The sequence below is a fragment of the Oreochromis aureus genome, linkage group 9 (assembly GCF_013358895.1).
Source record: "Oreochromis aureus strain Israel breed Guangdong linkage group 9, ZZ_aureus, whole genome shotgun sequence".
Lineage (NCBI taxonomy): Eukaryota > Metazoa > Chordata > Actinopteri > Cichliformes > Cichlidae > Oreochromis > Oreochromis aureus.
Window position 1 is genome coordinate 18403884 of NC_052950.1, and position 24410 is coordinate 18428293.

A 24410-nucleotide genomic window follows, 5' to 3' on the forward strand; every position below is an offset into this window, starting at 1 on the left:
TTGGAAAAGAAATATGACAACTGAAGTACTTGTAAAAGACTGTGCTTCACATTATTGATGACCATTTTTCAACATTTCGAGCTTTAATATTGATTTCCTTCTACAGGGAGTGCAGAATTATTAGGCAAATGAGTATTTTGTCCACATCATCCTCTTCATGCATGTTGTCTTACTCCAAGCTGTATAGGCTCGAAAGCCTACTACCAATTAAGCATATTAGGTGATGTGCATCTCTGTAATGAGAAGGGGTGTGGTCTAATGACATCAACACCCTATATCAGGTGTGCATAATTATTAGGCAACTTCCTTTCCTTTGGCAAAATGGGTCAAAAGAAGGACTTGACAGGCTCAGAAAAGTCAAAAATAGTGAGATATCTTGCAGAGGGATGCAGCAGTCTTAAAATTGCAAAGCTTCTGAAGCGTGATCATCGAACAATCAAGCGTTTCATTCAAAATAGTCAACAGGGTCGCAAGAAGCGTGTGGAAAAACCAAGGCGCAAAATAACTGCCCATGAACTGAGAAAAGTCAAGCGTGCAGCTGCCAAGATGCCACTTGCCACTAGTTATTTCAGAGCTGCAACATCACTGGGTGCCCAAAAGCACAAGGTGTGCAATACTCAGAGACATGGCCAAGGTAAGAAAGGCTGAAAGCGATCACCACTGAACAAGACACACAAGCTGAAACGTCAAGACTGGGCCAAGAAATATCTCAAGACTGATTTTTCTAAGGTTTTATGGACTGATGAAATGAGAGTGAGTCTTGATGGGCCAGATGGATGGGCCCGTGGCTGGATTGGTAAAGGGCAGAGAGCTCCAGTCCCACTCAGGCGCCAGCAAGGTGGAGGTGGAGTACTGGTTTGGGCTGGTATCATCAAAGATGAGCTTGTGGGGCCTTTTCGGGTTGAGGATGGAGTCAAGCTCAACTCCCAGTCCTACTGCCAGTTTCTGGAAGACACCTTCTTCAAGCAGTGGTACAGGAAGAAGTCTGCATCCTTCAAGAAAAACATGATTTTCATGCAGGACAATGCTCCATCACACGTGTCCAAGTACTCCACAGCGTGGCTGGCAAGAAAGGGTATAAAAGAAGAAAAACTAATGACATGGCCTCCTTGTTCACCTGATCTGAACCCCATTGAGAACCTGTGGTCCATCATCAAATGTGAGATTTACAAGGAGGAAAACAGTACACCTCTCTGAACAGTGTCTGGGAGGCTGTGGTTGCTGCTGCACGCAATGTTGATGGTGAACAGATCAAAACACTGACAGAATCCATGGATGGCAGGCTTTTGAGTGTCCTTGCAAAGAAAGGTGGCTATATTGGTCGCTGATTTGTTTTTGTTTTGTTTTTGAATGTCAGAAATGTATATTTGTGAATGTGGAGATGTTATATTGGTTTCACTGGTAAAAATAAATAATTGAAATGGGTATATATTTGTTTTTGTTAAGTTGCCTAATAATTATGCACAGTAATAGTCACCTGCACACACAGATATCCCCCTAAAATAGCTAAAACTAAAAACAAACTAAAACTACTTCCAAAACATTCAGCTTTGATATTAATTAGTTTTTGGGTTCATTGAGAACATGGTTGTTGTTCAATAATAAAATTATTCCTCAAAAATACAACTTGCCTAATAATTCTGCACTCCCTGTATCTTGGGAACCAGTGCTTTTAATTCCTTGCACAATACTTGTAAGATTAATGGTGTGATGCCCAAGTCAGGCAACATTTTGTACTGTAATGCAGACTGAAATAGTACTGTGCAAAAGTCTTCAGCCACCTTTATATTTTCTTTATATTTTGCAGGAAATGTGAATTAATTTATTATAAAATGTGCAAACATACATGGAAATGCAGTATAAAAGGCAAAAACAGTTTGTACAATTCTAATGAACTGAATGCTTGAAAGTCGATATTTGGTACGAACACCTTGATTCGTCAACACAGCCTGAACTCTGTTAGGCAGTTTTCTTCTAATTTCTCAAAGTAGTGTTCAGGAATAGCTCTCCAGGTTTCTTAAAAGACAGTCAAAGCTCTTCTTTAGATGCTGGCTACCTTTTCTTCTGTTCTCTATCAAGATGATCTCACGCTGCCTCAATAATGTTGAGATCCATGCTCTGGGGAGGCCAATCCATGACTGACAATGCTCCATTGTGTGTTTTTCTCTGCAGGTAGGATTTCACTGCACTGGCTGTGTGTTTGAGATCATAATACAAAATTATGCTGCCAGTCAGATGCATTACAGATGGTGCTGCAATGGTGGATCAAAATTTGATCCTATTTTTCTGAGGTCATAATTCCATCAATTTTTACAAGACCCCTAACACCACTGGTGAAATACAGCCCCAAATCATGACAGAGCATAAAACATGTTTAACACATAAATGTTGCACCTCCTCGATATATTTTGATGATTTGAAACAAAATTTTCAAACTTGGAGTCATCACTCCATCAAACCTGTTGCCACTGATTTTCAGTCCAGTTCTAGTGTACTTTGATATACCTTTATATAGAAAAACATTGAGACCTGGAGAACTATTGGTGAAGGTCACTTTAAAAAAAACTACAAGAAAGTATGGCTCTTAATAATAAAAATAAATGAGCGGTGGCCTGAGACCTTTGCACGGTACTGTATACTGATTGTTTTGAATACTCTTATAAAGCCTAGCAGTCAGAGGCCATTTGAAGCAATATAAAACCCACACTGAATTTTGAATGAGCCTTCCATAATCATGAGTAAATCTTCTAGAGGTCACTGTTTCTTTAAAGGTGTTCTGTACCGCCTCGTCCATCAGGCCCACAGGTCTAATGGAGAAGGTCTTAATAAATAATGAGTTTTGGGTTATCTCATCAGGTAATATTTTATACCATCAAAGTTGTTGTAGTTTAAAGCAGCAGGCACAGCACTAGCTGATGCAGCTGTGCCTGTCCTCTCAGCAGAGCACATCAGGTCATCTTCATCCTCCAACTCCAACTCCAGCCGCAGCTTATTACTCAGCCAGTCACCTAAAAGGGCCTGAGCTGCAACAAACAACAGGCCATATATCATCATCCCTCTTGCTGTACTCTATGTGGTTATATAGATAGCATTTCTACACAGACAGGTCTATTAATTTTTTTTAAAGGCACCTACCTTCACTGTAAGCCTCGTCATGATCTCTCAGCTGTTCAGTGCTTTGCAATGGTACAACTAGGCTGCTGATTCCCGAATGAGGTTTTTTGTGGGAGAAGACTTCCGACACAGCAAACTCTGAGGCCTTCTCCACTCGCTAAGGACAGGGAAAGGACACACACATGCAAAGCTGAAGTTAACAATTTCATCACACAATTCCCAAATCCCCAAAGACATTCAACTCAATAATAAATACAAAATATATATAACTGAGCACACACATTTCTTACCTTCTTCCATTGATCAATATCACCTTTCTTTACATGAATCTGAAAGAAAGATTAGTGTAAGCTAATATTCTCTGTAAGAAACACCAAAGAGCTCTCACACACACAAAAATGCTGGCCTCATGGTCACCTTTGAGTGCTTAAAAATGCCTAGACAGGCTCAGAGACACCTTGAGCTGCGGTGGCAGTCTGCAAATTGGAGGCTGAGCCAAGGGCCTAAAGTCTGCGGATTATTTCACAGAAAAGCTTAGCCACTGCTTCAAATCAGCAGATTAGTTCAAAATCATTTCTCACACGTCCAAAAGTCTGTGCCATTGCTAGCTGCCTGCAAGCATGTGAGTATCAGAGATAGGGCCGGGTGACATTTCTGAAAGGTCCCCTGACATGAGCCACGAGTTTATACACGGTAATAACACAGATGTGCCTTTTCTTCTTCCTTCAAGGCGCATTTAGCCAAATTATTTCCCTCTCTCAGGGATATTACTGGGGAAAGATTTGGAAGGTGAAAATAGACTAAAAATACCTTTTTTCCCATTTAGATAAGAGAAAGGGTTGAAATGAGCTCATCGGATTCATTTTCTGGAACAGTGAAGCCACAGTTTCATTCCCCTACCTTTTTTTTTTTTTTTTTTGGAAATGAAGTCCAACCAATCGTGACAGATGCAGCATAGCGTTCAGTTTAGCACAGTCTATGAATTTACACGAATCCAAAGACTAGACTTACCTTGTTTGCCGAGCCAACTCTTCTCCACCTAAACAGGTCAGGATTGTGACCTGGAAATGCCATCATCACCTGTTACAGCACTGCACGTTAATATGATGTAATCCCAGTTATCACATTGGTGTCTTTTCTTTACTAAAATCGTGCGCGAAGCGCAACAGTCAACATTTTTCAGTTTCTATCGTCAAAATATGCTCAAACGTTATTAGAAAAAGTGCTCGAAAACCTAAAAGCGGTACACATAACTCTCGTGGAGTTACTGTTATGGTGGATTCTGGGTAATGGAGTAAATTGGCTTTCTTTTTTGGCTAACTGCTCCACAAATTAAGATTTTCGGGACTACGTTTCCCACAAGACTGTAGCTGGGGGTTCAGCGTCTTGGGTAACCATAGCAACTTTGTTAGGCTCCTTCAGTGAGAACTGAAATTCATTATAAAAAAAAAAGATAACAAACATGTATTAATAAAGTAGTTAAAGTAGTTAAATACTTTGCTTTTAATTAAAGTCTTTCAATAATTTAATGTAAAATATTTATTTATTAGAATGTTTAATTCAATTATTAAAATATAATTATAATTTAAAGAGCTTTTCCTACATGGAGTGCCACCTATAACGCCACAATTGTATGTTTTGAGAAGAAAAAAAAGGTTCTTGAGATAACCCGAACTGTTTTTTCTGCGGTGCCTTCGCCGCTGATGACGACATATTTCTGCGACTTGTAGTTCCTGTCAGCCCATGAGGTTTTGTTGGTGAGCTATTTGATTTTCAGCGTTTCTCACGTAAACAATCATCCCTGTGAGTGTGTAGATTTTATCCAAGTGTCGGACTTAGAGCGGTAAATATTCCAAATACGTGTGAGTGGGAAGGCTAGCTAGCTACGTGGCTAAGTCAAAACCAGTAACACTTGTACTAGTTGTTGGAGAGAGTCCTTTTAGCGCTTCGACTGGAGTTTTTGCTATGGCTGGGAGCAGGATGCAACTGGAGCTGTCCCGTGTGGTTCAGGGAAGAAGTCGGCTGGGTGTCCTGAAGGGACTGGGCAGGACGGGGCAGCATTCACTGGAGATCCCGGGGTGTCTGCTGTACACACACTTTGGCACCGTTCCTCACCTCACTCAGGACACGCTGCACACGCTGATCAGCCTCCCCTCTGTCACTCAGATCACTTTGTCCCACATGTAAGCTGTCTCATTATGGAAATGCCATAGCAAGCACAGTGATCTCCTTTTATTTTTCAAATCTAACCCACATCTCAACCATTCTCCTTCTAGAGCTGAGCACCAGGAGGTGCTGGAGGAGTTTAAGGATGGATTCAGAAAATTCGCAGGTACAAATTTACATTTTTCAGAATTCCCTCTTTCTCTCTTTCCTTTGAGCATGTTTATCTTACAGAGAGTAATGAGAGCAGAAGAAGAAGAGGACGACAGGAGTTCAAGCAAGACAGCGTTGATTACGCATAAATTACGATGACACCCAGAGCTTATCCAATGTATTCATATGTATTCAGTATTGATTAATAGGTAATCTATCATCATTTCTTTTCTCTTTTTTTTTTTACCTAAATGGAGATTATGAAGTGTTGCAGAGGGGTTGACTGATTATCAGCCGATCTGATTATTGGAGCTGATATTCAGACTTTTTCCATTTATCTCTATTATTATTGTTGTTTCTTAGTAGATTTATGGCACGATAAATTAATTTAGCACATCTGACCAGTTACACATTTAACCACACAGAAGACTACTGTGCCTGTGGGTGTAGAGTAGTGGATTTGTGATTGGAGCAGCTCCAGGGTGGCATATTACACGTTAACAAAAGAAAAAAAATCCATATAGAGAAGAGAGGTCATGATTAGCTTGAGGTCATGAACAGATAGCCAGACATTCTCCTTCAGGATGTTTTGGTAGGCGGCAGAATTCCTGGTTCTGTTTACCACAGCAAGTCTTCCAGGTCCTGAGGCAGCAAAGCAGCCCCAGACCATCACACTACCACCACCATATTTTACTGTTGGTACGATCTTTCTTTTCTGAAATGCTGTCTTACTTTTACCCCAGATTTAGTGGGACACACACCTTCCAAAAAGTTCAACTTTTGTCTCATCACTCCACAGAGTATTTTCCAAAAAGTCTTGGGTATCATCAAAATGTTTTCCCTCAAAACTGAGACGAGCCTTTATGTTCCTTTTGCTTAGCAGTGGTTTTTGTCTTGGAACTCTGCCATGAAGGCCATTTTTGCCCAGTCTCTTTCTTATGGTGGAGTCATGAACACTGACCCTAACTGAGACAAGTTGTTCAGGGATCTTTTGTGACATATTGGATGGGTCGTCGCTGCACTCTTGAGTTAATTTTGGTCGGCCGGCCACTTCTGGGAAGGTTCACCACTGTTCCATGTTTTCAGCATTTGTGGATAATGTCTCGCACTGTGGTTTGCTGGAGTCCAACAGCTTTAGAAATGGCTTGATAACCTTTTCCAGACTGATAGATTGCAATAAAAAAAATTTTTTTATTTGTTCCTGAGTTTTCTTGGATCATGGCATGATTTTGAGTATTTTCTTTTGCTTTACTCCACTTTCTCATACAGGTCCTATTTAAGTGATTTCTCAATTGATAATGGGTGTGGCTAGAAAACTTGGGGGGGGGTAACGCTTCCCCCTTCATAATAAACACATTCATTTAGACATGTGTGGATAAACGCAGTCTGAGCTCCTCTAGAAGTACAGTAATGAAAACAAACATGTGCAGTATTTTGGTGAATGTGCCATGCTTGCCAACCATATAAACCTTTATATCTGTGAAGGTTCTCAGTCATCCAGGTCATCGTAGTCAAAGGAGTTTGCAAAGAAAAGCGTCTGGACTTCTTTAAGTTGCTTGAAGACGTTTCACCTCTCATCTGAGAAGCTTCTTCAGTTCTAAGGTCAAATGGCCGAGAGTCCCAGATTTAAACCCAGTGGGAGTATCCCCCAAGGAGGAAGGACAAAGGACCCCTGGTGATCCTCTAATCACATGCGCCCAGGTGTGAAAGCGGGTGTGGGACCTAATCAGCCAGGGTTTCGGGTGAGCCCATTGTGAAACCTGGCCCCACCTTGTCATGTGAATTCCTGAGGTCAGATGGCCCAGGATGTGAGTGGGCGTTAAGGCGTCTGGGGAGGGAACTCAAAACTGGATTATAGATGGCAGACAGTTGGTGTCGTAAACCACCGCCTCTGTTCAAAGATGGTCGCTCACAGTGGACATAGATGGCCTCTTTCACTCCTCTTTCAAACCATCTGTCCTCTCTGTCCAAAATGTGAACATTGGCATCCTCGAAAAGAGTAACCTTTATCCTTAAGATGCAGATGGACTGCTGAGTCTTGTCCTGTGGAGGTGGCTCTTCTATGTTGTGCCATACGCTTGTGAAGTGGCTGTTTGGTCTCGCCAATGTAGAGGTCTGGGCATTCCTCGCTGCACTGTACAGCATACACCACGTTGTTAAGTCTGTGTTTTGGAGTTTTGTCTTTCGAGTGAACCAGTTTGTGTCTGAGTGTGTTGCTGGGTCTGAAGTACACTGGGATGTCGTGCTTGGAGAAAAACTCTCCTGAGTTTCTCTGATACACCGGCTACATAGGGATGACAATGTTGTTGCGTCTGTCTTTCTTATCCTCCCTCGCTGGTGTCTGATCTTCTTTTCTGTGCCTCTTTGCTGACTTTATGAACGCCCAGTTCGGATAACCGCATGTTTTCAGTGCTTCCTTTACATGTGTGTGTTCCTTCTTTTTCCCTTCAGGCTTAGAGGAACATGTTCTGCCCGGTGGTGTAGGGTCCTAATTACTCCAAGTTTGTGTTCCAGAGGGTGATGGGAGTCAAAGAGGAGGTACTGGTCCGTGTGTGTGGGCTTCCGGTAAACTTCAATGTTGAGGTTGCCATTCTCTTCAATGTGCACAGCGCAGTCCAGGAAAGGCAAGCAGTTGTCCTTTGTGTCTTCCTGGTGAACTTGATGTTTTTATCCACCGCGTTAATGTGCGCAGTGAAGGATTCCACTTCTTGTGTCTTGATTTTGACCCAGGTGTCATCTACATATCTGTACCAGTGGCTGGGTACTCTCCCTTTAAAGAGCCAAGAGCCTTCCTTTCCACTTCCTCCATGTAAAGGTTGGCTACAATAGGTGACACGGGGAGCCCATGGCACAGCCATGTTTTTGTCTGTAGAAGCCTTCGTTGTATTTGAAGTATGTTGTGGTAAGGCAGAGGTCTAACAGTGTGCAGATCTGAGCAGGTGTGAAGTTGGTCCTGTCTTCCAAGGAGCTGTCTTCTTGTAGTCGTTTTTTTTGACAGTCTCCACTGCTTCCGTGGTGGGTATGCACGTGAAGAGAGAGACTACATCAAAGGACACCATGGTTTCATCTGGATCCAGGGTAAGTTTCTGGACCTTGTCGGTGAAAGTCGGTGGAGTTCTTGATGTGGTGTGGGGTGTTCCCCACGAGAGGTGCGAGGATGGTAGCAAGGTGTTTTGCAATGTTATAAGTGGCTGAGTTTATGCTACTGACTATGGGTCTGAGTGGGACCCCTTCCTTGTGGATTTTAGGAAGTCCATAAATGCAGGGTATGGCATCCCCTGGATAAAGGCGGTGATATGTGAGGCGGTCAATGATTTTGTCCTTTTCAAGGTCTTGAAGACACAAAGGACAACTGCTTGCCTTTCCTGGACTGCGCTGTGCACATTGAAGAGAATGGCAACCTCAACATTGAAGTTTACCGGAAGCCACACACACGGACCAGTACCTCCTCTTTGACTCCCATCACCCTCTGGAACACAAACTTGGAGTAATTAGGACCCTACACCACCGGGCAGAACATGTTCCTCCAAGCCTAAAGGGAAAAAGAAGGAACACACACATGTAAAGGAAGCACTGAAAACATGTGGTTATCCTAACTGGGCGTTCATAAAGTCAGCAAAGAGGCACAGAAAAGAAGATCAGACACCAGCGAGGAGGATAAGAAAGACAGACTTAACAACATTGTCATCCCCTATGTAGCCGGTGTATCAGAGAAACTCAGGAGAGTTTTCTCCAAGCACGACATCCCAGTGTACTTCAGACCCAGCAACACACTCAGACACAAACTGGTTCACCCGAAAGACAAAACTCCAAAACACAGACTTAACAACGTGGTGTATGCTGTACAGTGCAGCGAGGAATGCCCAGACCTCTACATTGAGAGACCAAACAGCCACTTCACAAGCGCATGGCACAACATAGAAGAGCCACCTCCACAGGACAAGACTCAGCAGTCCATCTGCATCTTAAGGATAAAGGTCACTCTTTCGAGGATGCCAATGTTCACATTTTGGACAGAGAGGACAGATGGTTTGAAAGAGGAGTAAAGAGGCCATCTATGTCCACTGTGAGCGACCATCTTTGAACAGAGGCGGTGGTTTACGACACCAACTGTCTGCCATCTATAATCCAGTTTTGAGTTCCCTCCCAGACGCCTTAACGCCCACTCACATCCTGGGCCATCTGACCTCAGGAAATCACATGACAAGGTGGGGCCAGGTTTCACAATGGGCTCACCCGAAACCCTGGCTGATTAGGTCCCACACCCGCTTTCACACCTGGGCGCATGTGATTAGAGGATCACCAGGGGGGTCCTTTGTCCCTCCTTGGGGGGATACTCCCACTGGGTTTAAATCTGGGACTCTCGGCCATTTGACCTTAGAACTGAAGAAGCTTCTCGGATGAGAGGTGAAACGTCTTCAAGCAACTCAAAGAAGTCCAGACGCTTTTCTTTGCAAACTCCTTTGACCATATAAACCTTTAAAAAAGGGCAACTGCATTTTTATTTTAATACATTGAAAATGATTTAGTCTCCCGTTTAGGGAAGCTAAAATGCCAGAGTGGTGTGATGGGTAGGTGTAAATGAAGAAGCTGTGGATTTTAAAGCAAAAATGTGTTGCTGTGGACATGGCCTGGGCTTCACCCAGCCTCAGGCAGCCACTTTAAGAAAATTAGACATGTAACCACGGTATCATCGCTTGGAATAAACTATCATTGATTACTACTGCCTCTGCCTCTGAAGTCCCTGAAGGGAGAAGCAGTGATTGAATAGCCTTTGCTGCTATTAGACAGTTTTGTTTTCTCACCTTCTGATCCTCTGCAGCGGCTGGGTTTGCTGATAAGGACACGGCTCATTCCTCTCTCAGTCGTCACATTAACATGCAGAGTCGAAGCGCCTCGCTCTGTCACCTGGCTTCACGCTCGACCCTCTTAACCCCTTTGCTGCTGTGTTCTCTGTGAGTGATGCAGTTACGTGTGGTTTCAGGTCTTCATGATACTGTGCTCTACTGCTCCCTTCACGACCCTGCCACGCCCAGCCCGACGGGTTACACCACCAACAAGGTGACATTGCTCATGCTGTGGTAAACTAAAGGCCCTGGTGACTTTACTGCTGGGTGCGATCACAGGTGAAATGGGTTTTTCATATATTTTTTGCTTTGTTATTAGACGGTGTCAGTGTGGGGCAGCGGTGGGCGGATAGAACTAACAGTGGCCAAGTTCATGGCTCTTCAGAAGACCATACAGCCAGACTGGTACCAGAGCATGTACGACGGAGAGACCTGGCAGAACAGCGCCTCTCGCAAACGGGTCAGAAAGTCGGTGGATCGGACTCTCGCTCATTTGGACGAGTGTTTGCTGGTGCACCAAAAATCAAAGGTACACAGTGCACACACACTTTAGCAGCTGCTGAGCACGCTTGCATTTGCGAGTGAGTCATGCATCGCACAGACACACAAGACAAAGATTGACGTTAGTGCAGTTGTGACAGGGGCTGCTGTGCATCTGTACTACAGCTGGAAGCTCAGTGAGATTAGGATGAATTCATTATCAGTGGGTATCTACACTATCAGCAGGTGTGTGATGGTGCAGCATCAAGCATGCCTAATAGAATAGTCTGCTTTGCTTTCTTTTAATTGCAGTCAAAGAGTGGCTCATTCCATGAGAGGGTGGACTGAGTAAAAAGGATTAATAGGAAGAGGTGCGGGGGAACTGTCGTGACTCGTGCATATGACATCTTTGCTCTTTTACGCTTCAGTGGATAATAGATTTATTTTTTTTTTAAACCGTTCTGCTCTAGCCCTAGGACATATACAGCTTCCCTTGTACGAAGCAGGCTATTGCTTTTCTTCCTTTTGCAAACATTAGTGTTTTTTTTCTATGCTTATAAATGTTCTGTAAGTCTTTGCTAATTGCTTGTAAATTTATAAGCTGTTTCCTCACCTGAATGCAAACCAAATGTTCCTTGAGACAATAAACTGAGAGTTTAGATTCAGATTAAGCAGAGAGGACTGACAGCATTCTGCAGGTAATTCATGACATGGGTGCTACGGGGACTGTCTTACCTCCTCGTGACTTGCAGTCAAATTCGTGCCTTGAATGTACAAACTTGCAGATGGGCTCTGGCAAGATTAAAGCCTTTAATTTATTTATTTTTGCAGCTGCAAATCTTGTCAAGGACCGTGTGTGCCCATGAAAATCTAGATTTTGATCTCTTAGCTCCTTCTTTCTTTTGTCATTTTGGAGTGTTTTGGCAGTTTCTAATCCCCTCGCTGTCTGTCATTTCTAGGAGTTGGAGGGTGTGGAGGTGTTTGGTGTGGTGGAGGGAGGCGACATCCTGGAAGAGAGAGTACGCTCTGCCAGAGAGACCGCCAAGAGGCCCGTGGCAGGATTCTGCCTGGACGGCCTCCAGACGGGCTCCATGGACCAAACTCTGAGGACCCAGCTCATCACTGCTATGGTCAAGGAGCTGCCTGAGGACAAACCCAGGTTTGCCTTCTCGTGGCTACGTGACCTTTGTGAATTGATTACAGCTCAAACAGTTTTTCCCATCATTTAATTGAAAAGCATTCAGCGAACACAGTCAGCCAGGACCAAACAGAAAGAGCAATAGTGGGGCTAAACAAACGAGCAGCGCCCTCTCTGCTGCTGTTTTTCATTTTGTGCCACCAGGACAATTTATCCCACGCTGTGCGTTTATCTAGCAGTTGGAGATCTGGCTTTTGAAGCTTTGTGTCTACACAGAATCTCACTGCAGGGCAACAACTAGTCATTATTTTCAGCATCAATAATTGTTTTCATTACTACTGAAAAATGCACTCTGCTAAAAGCTTAAAAATGCCCATTACCACCGAATAGTCATGTTTACTCGGTCAAATATTTAATTTAGGATTTCCACTGGCAACAGTTTAATGTGCAGATTACTCAATTAATTATTTGGTTAAAACATCAGAAAATAAAAATGTTAAAATGTCCATTTACAGCTGTTCCAGTTCAGGAGGATATATTCAGACGTCATGGCAATAGATATTTTTAACTTTCTGTTCATTTTTTTGAAAAAAATTATTCTCATTAATTTTTTCCCCTCATTTCTTTCATCTATTAATTGAACTGTTTGTTCAGCCACGATGAAACTAAATAGAAGAGTGGAAATGGACAACAACAACCGACTGTACTGATTTTATTTGTGAACGTCTTGAAGAGGCAATCCACGTTTTTGTCACAGTGGAACACATTAAGCCTTATTTAACTGACAAATCGATTAGCTGCTCATTCATTTCTGATAAATGTAGCAATTAATGTGTAAAGACGTTATAATTCAGAGGCTGAGAAGCCACATTTGATGTATTCTGCAAAATCAATTAATTGTCCTGCTTGATTAATTATAAGTGAAAACCCAGAAGCTATGCCTCGCCCCCACCCCCTCCACAATCTTCAAGCACTCATTATCTCAGCTCGACCTTAAAGTACTGGTGTCATTTAATTTTCATCCAGTGCGCTGCTCTTTATTACATTTCTCTCATTCTTTGCTGAGACAGTTTTTTTTGGTCACTCTTATAAGAAAAAATTTGCAAATTCAAAAAGGAAAAAGTAGAAAAGTATTTTTTAGGTTGGAAAATCCACGTCCACATTTCCTTTTACAATTCTAAGAGCATGATACACAGTCACTGCCACTTTATTAGGTACATCATTAATTGAATTAAAGGGGAAAAGGTTAAAAACTCATTAGCAGCTATTTTGATAAGGAGTTTATTGTTACCTCAGTTGAAGATTTGTTCCTAAATGCAATGTACGTTTTGTACTGTTGGATAATTAATTTAGATCACTTTGGACAAATAATCATTTGTCTCAGACACATCCTTCCATGCAGCTTAAAACATGGCTTTTGACATATAGAATATTTATTCTGCTAAAGTATTATTCCACCTTTAAAAGTTATTCTTCAATAAGTCCAAACTGGCAGACTACAGTCCCTTTAGAGACTTCAGGGGGGCAGACTTTCTCTTAAAGGTGTTGGTTCTCCACACTGAATCATCCTTCTGGAGTTTTCTCTCTGGAGATCATGTCACATGAGTCCACCTCTCTGGGAGGCGATGGAGGAGCTCTGCTCGTGGCTTAAAGAGTGGAGCTACACAGAGAGCTACTGTAATCAGAAATGAGAGGTCTGTGATCAGGAGCTTCCCTAAGTTGGCTTGTTAACAGGCTCATCTGGAACACCATAGGGCAGCGTCCCCGCTGTTTTTTCTGGCTGTTAGAGAAACAGCTTCCTACCAGAAAGTGGAGAGGAGTCATTATCGAATGCTAAATTTGCCTTGACCTTGATGCCTGGAGGCAGAGAGTCAGGAGGAGCCTGGGAAATGGGGAAAGCACCAACCAGCCAACCAACACTCCAGAGAAGAAGCGTGCTGCTGGTGTTTGCGAAAGGCTTTTGTCTGCCAGTAATATGTTGTTGACATTTTGCATCAATGTTTAATTTATTGAGTGTTCAGGCTATTGATTTTTGCTCTGTGTGTGTGTGTGACTCTCAGACTCCTGCACGGTGTGGGACGACCTGATGAGGTGCTGGCGTGCGTCGAGGCCGGCGTGGACCTGTTCGAAAGTATTTTCCCCTTCCTGGCGACGGAGCGAGGCTGCGCTCTCTCTTTCGGCTTCGACATTTCCACGGACCCAGAGCGCGCAGGTAGAGCGCCCCCTGCAGGTGTGGTGAAGAGCTGTGCTGAGGCATAGTTAGCACTTTTAGACCTCCTCACATTTATCAACCAATAAAACTAAACTGAAGTGAAAAGAAAGTTCACTTCATTGGTAGTTTTTGTGCACACATATAAATCTATAAGCTCTTTATGTTTCATGCATGCAGCCCCTCAGGACCGAACTCCATGAATAAAACATCTTATTTTATTTTTAATAATTCCATAGTTTTGCCTTTCACTTATACTCCAGCATCCACTTTGATGCTGTAACATATCAGGAGGTATAGATGAAGCTTGTTAATTTTCTGCTGCTTTAGCGTTTCTATTTAATGGACATCAAACTTTATTATAAATGCATTGTTTCATACTCTGCAGCTCCCACATTTTTCCTGAAAATGATTCTTTCTGGAGCTTATTAGCGAGCAACTGAAATAGTCATTCTGATATGCAGCATTTGAATCAGAGAGCGCAGAGATTTAATTTCATATTCAAAGGGCAAAAAGGAAATGAGGGGAGAAGGCTAAAATTAGGCATCTTTGAATTTGGCTGCGTTTATTTTTGCAGTTCTGCTCTGGTTAAAAGCAAGTGACCTTTCGGCTAAAGCTGTCGTGCTCCAAGTGCGATGAAAGAAATTACCCTCGAAAAGATGGAAAACGCTCACATTTCCTTTCCACAGCTTGGAGTGTGTGCCTCGAGGAAACTGACCTGTCACTGTGTAATTTGTTTGGATATTCGGATTATAATGAACCCTGAATACACACGAGTGATAAACAGAATAGTGGATTAAAGAGGTATGACCAGAGCAGTGTGAAAAGATTAAAGGGATATAAATATAGTGAGATTTCGTGTATGAAAAAGTATTAGTGTTAATTTTTTAGAAAGGGGAACAGACGCTACTTTGATGTCTTAAATGGCACAGAGTCTGAGTTAACTGATAAAACAGAAGTGATGATTAAATATGCTCTAGCAGATTTGTTAATTTCCATAGGAGGAGCCTTTGATGGTGAGTTTAAAAAGCGTATGGAGTTAATGTTCCTGGTTCTTAAACAAACGGATGAAGGGCTTTAATCTCACAGCGATGCCGTTATCTAGTTTTAATTTGGTGAGAAACGAGGCTGACAGCTGCTGGGGACGGTTTTCACGTAATGAATAGAAATTAAGTGTTACGTGTGATCATTGACATCTGATGTGCGTATGATGGGTTGTAACTTGTGCTTTTGTTTGTGTTTGTGTGTATTGTAGAAGCACAAAATCACTTACAAGCAGAAATGCAGTTCATGGTGGGTGAAATGGTATCAAACTTATAGCAGAGCTACAGCCATCCTGATTGCTATCCCCAGTGAAAATCTACAGGAGCCTTGGCCCTCCTTGCACCCTAGTAAGAAGTTGTATTAAACTCATCTGACAGAGGGAAGTTTGGGATCTGGCGCTATGCAGTGCCAGACAGCATTAATCGATTCTGCACATGGAGCATAATGGAGTTCAGTGAAGGTGTCAGACCCTTAGAGAAATTCTAATTCACCATTCAGCCAATTACAAAGCCCCGTGGGAGGTATGTCAACACCCTCACTTCCCAGTTAAGGTTCTTTTAGACGTGTCAGAGCATATGCTAATTCACCCGTTCCTCCCTTCTCACCCTCTTAAAGTATTCATCTGTCACACTGTTTCTTTCTCTATTTTTAGAAGCCCCTTCAATCTTATTTTTTGTGTGTCCTCACTGCTATTTCTGCCACTTTAAAGCAGGGTAACTGCTTATCTGAGACAAAGCTAAGGGGATTTTAGCATATGAAAACGATCACGCCGTAGAAATGTGTAATTTGAGGTAAAAACAGCGTGCGCACTAACAAGTAGAAAACAGAGTGTGTCTGCTAATTGCAGCTAAATTTGTTTGGCTCTAAGCTGTTCCTTGTAAAAGCTAACTAGCGCAGCTTATCAGATTGGCGGTAATGACGTCGCTGCTGCCTCTGACTTGGAGTGCTTAAACTAACTTTAGATCATATTTTAAATGTTTGTAAAGATGAACTTATTGACCTGGCTCATTAGTTCAAAAAGATGAGAGTACACATTTCAGATGTGTTTTACACGCAGCCTTTAATTTGCTAAACATCAAGTGTGAGATGCAGTTCTGAGTTTCCTCTCTTATGGTTTTATGAAGGGCTGTGACAATGATAGCCTTCGAACTCCAGTCTCTTTCTTCTTAGATCCAGTTTGTGTTGTTGCTGCTTTTTTCCTTTGTGCAAAATTTAATCTCCAGTGAAAGTTACTTCTCGCTTCTTGATGTTTTATTAGCTTTGGTCAAGCTTCATTCCATCCAGTTTTATTCTGAAGCTTATCACCTCCCCTTTTAAGCTCCACACAGACACCATGATAATTTCCGTTTTCTGCTTTGTTTATGCACTTTGTTGCTCTCTGCATCACCTCTTTTGGGTTCCACTAAACCCATTATGCTCTTCTCTTACCGTTTAATCTCTATCTTTAATAATAGACATTGCTATGGATCACTTTTTTCTTCTTCTTCTCCAGCAAACCCTCCAGTCTTCCTCCGATCTTTTGTCTGTTTCTGGCTAGAGATCTGGTCCTCCTTTACACAACAGCCCTCTTACTAAAACTGCTCTTCTTCAACAAGAGTTACTATTCAAAGCCTATGAAACTGCAGTGCTGTGTGGAAGTCATGAGCCGCCCCTCATTTTTTATGTTTTGTTTGGAAAATGTGAAATGGGTGGAAATATTTATTGAGACGTGAAATAAACTCAATGGATGGAAATGGATCATAAAGAGCACAATAGATAGGAAAACTCACAATGCAATACTATCTACGTTTTCCAGACGGTATTCCATGGCGGATTTAAATCTGATGGTACTTTTCAGCTTTCATATTTCCAGCAATTTTGACAAGAGCCCCAACAGCAATGGTTGAAATACAGCCGTAAACCATGACAGAGCCTGAAACGTGTTTCACAGATGAATGTAGACACTCAATATTGTCTCCTGAGCTCCTCCATACATATATATCTTGATGACAAATTTGGATTCATCACTCCATAAGTCCTGTGGTCACTGATTTTCAGTCTAACTCTTGTGTAATTTGGCACACCTCAGTCTTTTCTCCATGTTTCCCTTCCTTAATGATGGCTTCTTGATAGCCACTCTGCCACTGAGACATTTCTGATGAGGCAATTTTTGAAGGAGACACCACACAGCATACTGAGATTTGAGGTTTCAGTTAATAAGTCTTTGGGAATCACTTCACTAATGCCCAAAGAAAAACCATGAAAGACCCTCAGAAAGCCTTGAGAACTATTGCTAAAGACCATTTAAAAAATAAAAGAAAGTCTGGGTCCTTGGAAGACTGAGTACTGTAGATTGTGCAGGTTGCCAATAAAGGTTTTGTTTTATGATTTGGTAATGGCTGTCTCAGTTAGCACTAGCTCTGCCTCTGCTACTCAGGTGTATGCTGGGTGTTTGTTGTTTATCAGCAGCTACACACATAAATGCCTCAGTTTGTCTGTTAGTTCTGCTTCTCACTTTGCTATTGTTGATAATATCAGTATAGGTGATAGTATGCATCTGGATGGCCAATATTATAAAAACATTGCATCTTAATGTTTGCAACCTGAATCAGCTTACACCCCCACCCCCCTTTGCATTAATGACTTCAATCACTCATGCTGCAGCCACAATTGGAGCCAATGCCATTTTCAGCATTGACTGTGGATGTTATATTCAAATAGTGGGAAAAAAATAGGATGTATAAGTGTTAGCTGCGGTGATACATGTTATTGCTGTCATACTGCAATGGGACATGCCATTTGGCCAGGGATCTGTGCTGGGATTTATATGATGCATGTATGTTTTGGCAGTGCTGGAGTTGAACGAAGAGAAGGAGACAGCAGGGGAGAGCCAGCAGAATGGCGATCTTAATCGTCATGATCAAACACAGATGACACCCTTTGAGATGAACCTCAAAGAGAAAAGGTTCGTAGCAGCTATTGTAATACCCCAGTGGGTTTTATAAGTAGCAGTGTTTGCAAGTTCTTTTCTTTCATGTGTTTGCTGAAGACCTAATTTACATTTATAATGCCTGTTCATGAATTCTACTTAAACTCAAACTGTGTTTGAACTTCTGCCCAGGTATCAGGACGACTTTAGGCCCCTGGTGGAGGGGTGTGGCTGTTACTGCTGTAAGAACCACCAGAGGGCGTACCTGCACCACCTGCTGGTGACCAATGAGCTGCTGGCTGGAGTTCTACTCATGATCCACAACACAGCCCACTATCACGGCTTCTTCGGGGCCTTAAGAGAAGCGTTGGCCACCGATAAACTGGACGTACTCAAGAAACGAGTACTTGGGGATGGAGGCCTGCAGACAGAAAGAAAGGAGTAAGATTGATGGAAGCCAATAGATGCGAGAGGGAATGAGCTGAGGGACTAAGGGGGGGAGATCTTCTTCAGTGGAGTGACACGGCCAGAGGCAATCATAAGTACTATCTTGTTCTGCCAAGTCCGGTCACACGATGAACTGAACTGTCCTTGAGAATGACACACTCCATATGTTGCCATCTCTTTGCTTTAAAGAAGAAGATAAAAGGAGAAAGGAGCACACAGAAAACTTTTTGATGTTTGTGCCTTGGGTTTGTGTCCTGGTTTCACATCTGGAGGACCACTCGCTTAAGCTAGTCTATTGATCTGAGCAGACAGCCAGGAGACTGCGTCAGGGTTCAGTGGCTGAGGGGAGAAAAGGCGCTTGATATGAGGTCAGAAGGAACCTGCATAAAACATATAGTGAGGATGGATGGTGGTGGACTATTGATGACGACTTGAAACCTTAATGCGGCCTGATTGCAGGTCGGCAGATGACTAATGTCCTCTGAACTCAGTGACATAGAAGCACAGACCAGAGGGAGAACCAAACGAGTGTGATCAATTGTTACAGGGGAGACATGAATAAATGCCACAGTTTCTCCTGTTATATGTGAACAGATCATGTGTAAAATATGATTCCAGGAAGGCTTTGTTTTTGTCATTTCATACCTTACTGATCAGTCCTAATCAAACATTTTCCTTTTGTTTATGTGCTTCATGAATATTTATAATGTTGCAGTTGGATACCTCCTCTCAAACGTGTGTAGATTGACTTCTTGTTGTTTTCAACCTTACTGCCTAACCAGCGTCTATGTTGAGATGATGCTTTGCATTAAAGAGGACACCGGCGAGCTCTGGCTAGCTGGAGTTTTAGACTGACAGCTCCCCCCATTCGTGCTGCTGAGAGAGGATAAAGATCAGATAAAGATACGGGGCTCTGCTGCCTCCCCTGCCATGGTGGAGGGGGCTTTTTTTTTCTTCTTCTTTTTTTTTGTGAAGGTGAAGAGATGTAATTGACTGCCAGACCATGTACACGTCTGGGGGGGGGCAGACTTGCAGAGAGGAGACTGTGACAGATTTATGTAACAGTAATGAGGATTTTATTTACATTGTGGATTACCTTAACTGCATCCAGCGTTATGAATGAGTAGGCCGAAGGATTTGCCGTCGTCAGTTGGTGGGCATAAATGCTAAAGGCCCAAAGACATAAAAGGGGCTGAAAAAGATGAAAAGATGGGTGAAGGCTAAAACAAGCGATGACCTTCAGCCTAGGTTTATTTTGAGGCTTAATGGGATGGCAGCAGACAAACTATTGAAGAGAAGGTTGTAAAGTCAATTCCCCTGATTAGTTGGTAAAAATAGGAAATGAATTAAATGGCTGTTGCCCTCATTTCCCTGGAAAACTGCTGTACAGATATTGATATCTTGCATTAAACAATCACAGTAGAAGTAGAAGGAAGCTAACAAAATAGCAGTTTTCTTATGTAATGTGCATTTTTTTCTCCCGCGCAACAAATCAACCCTTGGTAAATACGCACTAATTACAGACCCAAGATTTCATCTGCACTAATTAAGCCCTATTGAGGCTGTTACTGTTGATTGTTGAGTGAATTTTCCTTTAATGAATCCAGACCCCAGCCGATCTCTCATTTTCTTGCCCTGGTTTATTTATTAAGCTTGTGACCTCCAGAAGTGGAACATAAGTGATTGCAGTAATGATAAGAGAGCAGCACAATAAATAGGAATATAAATAGGAGCGTAGCAGATGAGTTTAAACATAACAGCTTGAATGTGTTAAGAGGAGAAAATGAAGGTGTAAAAGTGGGAACAGTTTGTGAATTTGGAGTATGTTTAATATCATTTACATTAATACGGGTTCACACAAGGCTGCACTCTGTCCTCCAGAATATGCATAAGAAATGAGTAATACCGTCCTTGTGAAAAATGGAAGTGTTCATAGGGATTTTTAGAGTCCTGTGAATGAACTAAAGTACACCTCATGATTTAGTAGCTGGTAGAAGCACCGTTAGCAGTAATAACTTGAGGTAATTGTTTTCTGTTTGACTTTATCAGTTTCCCGAATCTTTGTGGAGGAATTTTGGCCCGCTCTTTTTTTTCTTTTTTTTCTTTTTCTTTTTACAACGTTGCTTCAGTTCATTGAGGTTTGCAGGCTTTTATTTACACACAGCTTTGTTCATTTCTCACCACAGCATTTCAGTCAGGTTGAGGTATGGACTGCAGCTCTTTTTATTCTTTTATTTTTAAGCCATTCTGTTGTAGATTCGTGCTGTGTTTGGGATCGTTGTCCTGTTCTGTGACCCAGTTTCAGCCACAGTTTCGATGTCTGACCGACAGCCTCACACTCTGTATTATTTTGATATGCAGAGGAGTTAATGATCGAGTCTGCAAGGTGCCCGGTTTTTTTTCTCAAACACAGTGGTCTGAATACTCCAGATCAGCAAACTGCCAAGACTTCTCCTTTTATAGAGGCGCTCACACTTGCTGATGATCAGTTAAGAAAATGATCTCAATTATTAACACCTGGCTGCTACTGACCCTCTTAATTCCTATAGAAGCAGTAAATATGTATATTAAAGTTGGTAATTCAGTTGCAGTGGCTTGTTATTAACTACAGGATCCGCAGTATGATTCTGATTTTGTCTCTGCATGGAGGAGCACCAGCAATCATCAGTGAACTTTTACATCCATACATCCCCAGCAGGTCTCTGGGGTCATGTGATCAGGCTCTGCTGGCTGTGAGAACTTTTTGCATCAGTGGGCCCCCCAGACTCTGGAGCTCTCTCCCTCTGAGCCTGAGCTCTTCAATAAGCAGCTGAAAACTACTCGCCTTGTCTTTGTCATGTTTTTAAAATTGTATAAATTAAAGTTTTACTTTACTTACTGTGGGTCTCATGTAGTGGAAAATATGGTGCTGTATATTCAAACACTGAGGGATGAGCGTGTGTTTGGGCATGTTGCTTTAAAGCGAGGTTTTGGTTTCCGGCAACTCTTGGGAAAATTATCCAGCTGTTTAGATGCTTAATGCTGTGCCATGTTTATCAGCCAGCCTGCTCGGTTAGCAGCACAAAAGTGAAGAGAGAGACTTTTAATGGTTTGTATAGTCTGGTGATAACTGGAAATTTATTACAGCTTATCTTAAATGTTGACTGGTGCTGTTTTAAACTGGCTATGCTGCAAAGAAGCTGCATAACAATGGCTTTAATTTGAAATTTGCACTTATAGCCGTTATCTTAGTCGAATGCAGTTTAAACATTCGCTGTGGATATTTAGTTACATAAAGTAAGAGCCAAGATAATCCGACCACAATATAATCGATCTCGTACTGCACAGGAGTTAATTTCCTCTGAGGAGTTTTACAGAGCGGGGCTGATGGTAACGCTTATGCTGGTTCCCTGTGTGCCTCTTTCTCTGACATTGGTTTCCATGTAAAAGAGCTCTGAATGACAGAGTCAGCAGGTGGTCCTCATAGCTCATTTCAACCAATTACACAGATGGAGAGAACCATTCAGGCTTGATCGCTACAAGTATCTTTCTTCCTCTCCGCTCTTCTGGACAAGGCTGCAGCGTGAGCCGGGCAGAGCATTTATCTCACACTTCACACGGCAGCTGGATTGTTATCTGCTGTCATGACAGCACAGCGTTAAAAAAAAAGAAAGAAAAAGGAGTGAGCTCAGCTGCTCTTGCGAAACAACATGGCTTTATGACAACGTCTCATAAAGCCAGCGGCGTGAGGTGTGGTGGGTGTTATTGTGGTTGAAATGATGGCCAGCAGAGGGGCTTATGTGTGGGGGATTGTGTTGTTAGAGTGTTTTCAGAAGGAAGACAGTGACTGCATTTGTCGCTTATAAAAACCAGTGTCCGTAATGAAACGGGAGCTTAAATCTTTGGTTTGAAAAAAGAGCTTTGGTTGTCTGAGCCATGGGTGGATTACTGAAAAAGCCCACTGGGCACATGCCCAGGAGCCACCTGAACCAGTTAAAAAGCTCTGAATATTTCCTGTAGGAAAGTCAAACAACTTTCAAAGGGATGCAAAATGACTACAAAGAGACCAATAACACAACTACAAAGAGATGCAAAATAGGCACAAGGGGATTCAGAATGATTACAAAAAGACATTTTTTTTCTGCTTGGCTTCTGTGTAAAGAGAGGTGGGTGGCCTACATTTCAGTGCCCAGGAGCCCGTTATCTCGATTTGTTCAGGGCTCCAGTTCGTTCTTCAAGAACAAGGCTGGTGATTTTCTCTATTTTCTTTATTAATACTTAAAACAACAAGCCTGTGTTGTCTGACTCGCTGTCCAAAACCTGATGTAGCTTAATCATCTTTTGCCAAAGAGCTCCAGTAATCTCTCTGTTTAAACATGTTACTAAACCACACTGTTGCAGTGGGTGGTATGAATTGTCATTACAGAAAACAAAGCCTAGCTCCACAGGCTAATAGCACAACTTTGCTGTAGCAGTGTTAGACTCTGTTTTCTCTATTATTGATTAATGCTTATTGTCCAAAGTCAACAGATAGTCATCAAGCAACAGCTTCTTGGGCTGAAAAATTAGACCAGTGCAGAAGAGTCGAAAACTGCTGCTTGAATGGCCTCTAGAGGCTGGCTTGAAAAGTGAGTCGGTGCCCATGATTTCCATGTTAAAAAACTTAGCTCTGCTGTTTACAGCAGAGCTAAGTTTAGATCCTTGCACAATAACATTGTTTTAATCTCTGTAGCTACTTATATCCTTCATGGCTAATAAACGAGTGAGCTCTGTAAACATTTATTTTGTTTTCAGCCTTAGTGTTGACCATTTTTGTGGTCTCCAGCTGACAGCTAGGTCCTGAGACACATGGCTAGCTGTGACCTCAGATAATTGGAGTCACTAACCTTGGCCCTAGACCTCTCAGTCATGTTTGTGGTGTTGGTGCCTTTTGGAGCATTTCAAATGCAAATATCAGACAAATAATACAGCTAACCATTGTGTTGTTAGCTAAGTGCAACGCGGTACAAATTCAGTAATCACATTACAGTTACAGTTATGATGTTACTTCTGATATGCAAGTTCTTCATTTGTCTGTATGATGGCAGGATGGAACTAAAACGGCAAACATGCCCTTTTTCTTACTGCACGTGCGCAGGGATGAGAAGAATGGGGTTTATGCAAACATCTGCACAGACAGCATGCTAGTACAAAGCTAGCAAAAAGACAAAGATAAGTATATGCTGACCCCAGCCCAGCAGCCAGAGCCTGGTCTTATGGAGTCATGTTTCTGCCAATAACAGGAGAAATCGTCTCTTTAAGATGATTTTCAATTTTGCTTTGTGTTTTCAGCTTTGTAATCAAACTTAAACACTAAAAAATAGATCATATTTGTGTTTCTGATTAGAACAGGGATTGAGACTGTAGACTGTTGTTCGGTCTTCCTCTCCTCACCTCCAACCGGTTGCAGCAGGTGGCTGCCCCTACTTTGCCTTATTTTTGTATTATTAACTAGTAATTATGCCAGTAGAGTAACAAATTACTTTCACCAGAGAATATTTAAATAATGCTTTAAAAAAAGTAATGTATAATATATGGCATTCTTTGAATAACAACTGCAACCATATAGTCTATGGATGCAATTTGCCAACCAAGTTTAGCTAGCCTTGGGTGAAATATGTTCACTTTCGGCCATTAAGCTAAAATGAAGGCTTCAGACTGGAAGTAAACAAGTAAACAACAAATGTTGTTGATGCCACTTTCACTATGTCCAACTGTTCCATACCATCTATGATTTGAAATGATATAGATGTATAAAACACAGGCCTCTCGGTCTGAAAAGTGAAGGCAAAGCAGAAGTACATCAAAACTATGTTCCTTTAATAGCCAGCCCCCCAAATAAAAACAAAACAACACTGGATAGAGGTCTATACATCCAGGATGATCTCA

The 24410-nt window shown here is 42.1% G+C and overlaps 2 protein-coding genes across 3 annotated transcripts in view; one reads left to right on the top strand and one right to left on the bottom strand.

The window, feature by feature from the left end:
• The window catches only part of ccdc191 (coiled-coil domain containing 191), a 17998-nt gene extending 13519 nt beyond the window's left edge, over positions 1–4479 (bottom strand). Inside the window, exons 1-4 of the mRNA XM_031732453.2 lie at positions 4126–4479; positions 3405–3443; positions 3136–3271; positions 2871–3023 (exon numbers count right to left, since the gene is read on the bottom strand). Of these exons, the coding sequence (XP_031588313.1) occupies positions 2871–3023; positions 3136–3271; positions 3405–3443; positions 4126–4191 (394 nt within the window). The 5' untranslated portion in view covers positions 4192–4479. The remainder of the gene's footprint in view (positions 1–2870; positions 3024–3135; positions 3272–3404; positions 3444–4125) is intronic.
• A 99-nt stretch (positions 4480–4578) lies between these two features.
• On the top strand, positions 4579–22756 carry qtrt2 (queuine tRNA-ribosyltransferase accessory subunit 2). Of its 2 annotated transcripts, none has more exons than XM_031732456.2 (8): positions 4579–5297; positions 5391–5446; positions 10415–10491; positions 10597–10806; positions 11717–11916; positions 13956–14125; positions 17978–18092; positions 18249–22756. In XM_031732456.2, the coding sequence occupies exons 1-8, from the start codon at positions 5080–5082 to the stop codon at positions 18499–18501; spliced, it is 1299 nt and encodes a 432-aa protein (XP_031588316.1). In that variant the 5' UTR covers positions 4579–5079; the 3' UTR covers positions 18502–22756. The 2 variants fall into 2 exon arrangements, with proteins under 2 accessions (XP_031588316.1, XP_031588317.1); XM_031732457.2 differs by having other exon boundaries at positions 13956–14107.
• The last annotated feature ends 1654 nt before the right edge of the window (positions 22757–24410 follow it).

Bases quoted from the DNA above. Each gene is read 5' to 3' on its own strand.
- qtrt2 (XM_031732456.2), top strand. From the start codon at position 5,080: ATGGCTGGGAGCAGGATGCAACTGGAGCTGTCCCGTGTGGTTCAGGGA. The intron at 5,298-5,390 runs GTAAGCTGTCTC...TTCTCCTTCTAG, and splicing joins CAGATCACTTTGTCCCACAT to AGCTGAGCACCAGGAGGTGC. The intron at 14,126-17,977 runs GTGTGGTGAAGA...ATGTTTTGGCAG, and splicing joins AGGTAGAGCGCCCCCTGCAG to TGCTGGAGTTGAACGAAGAG.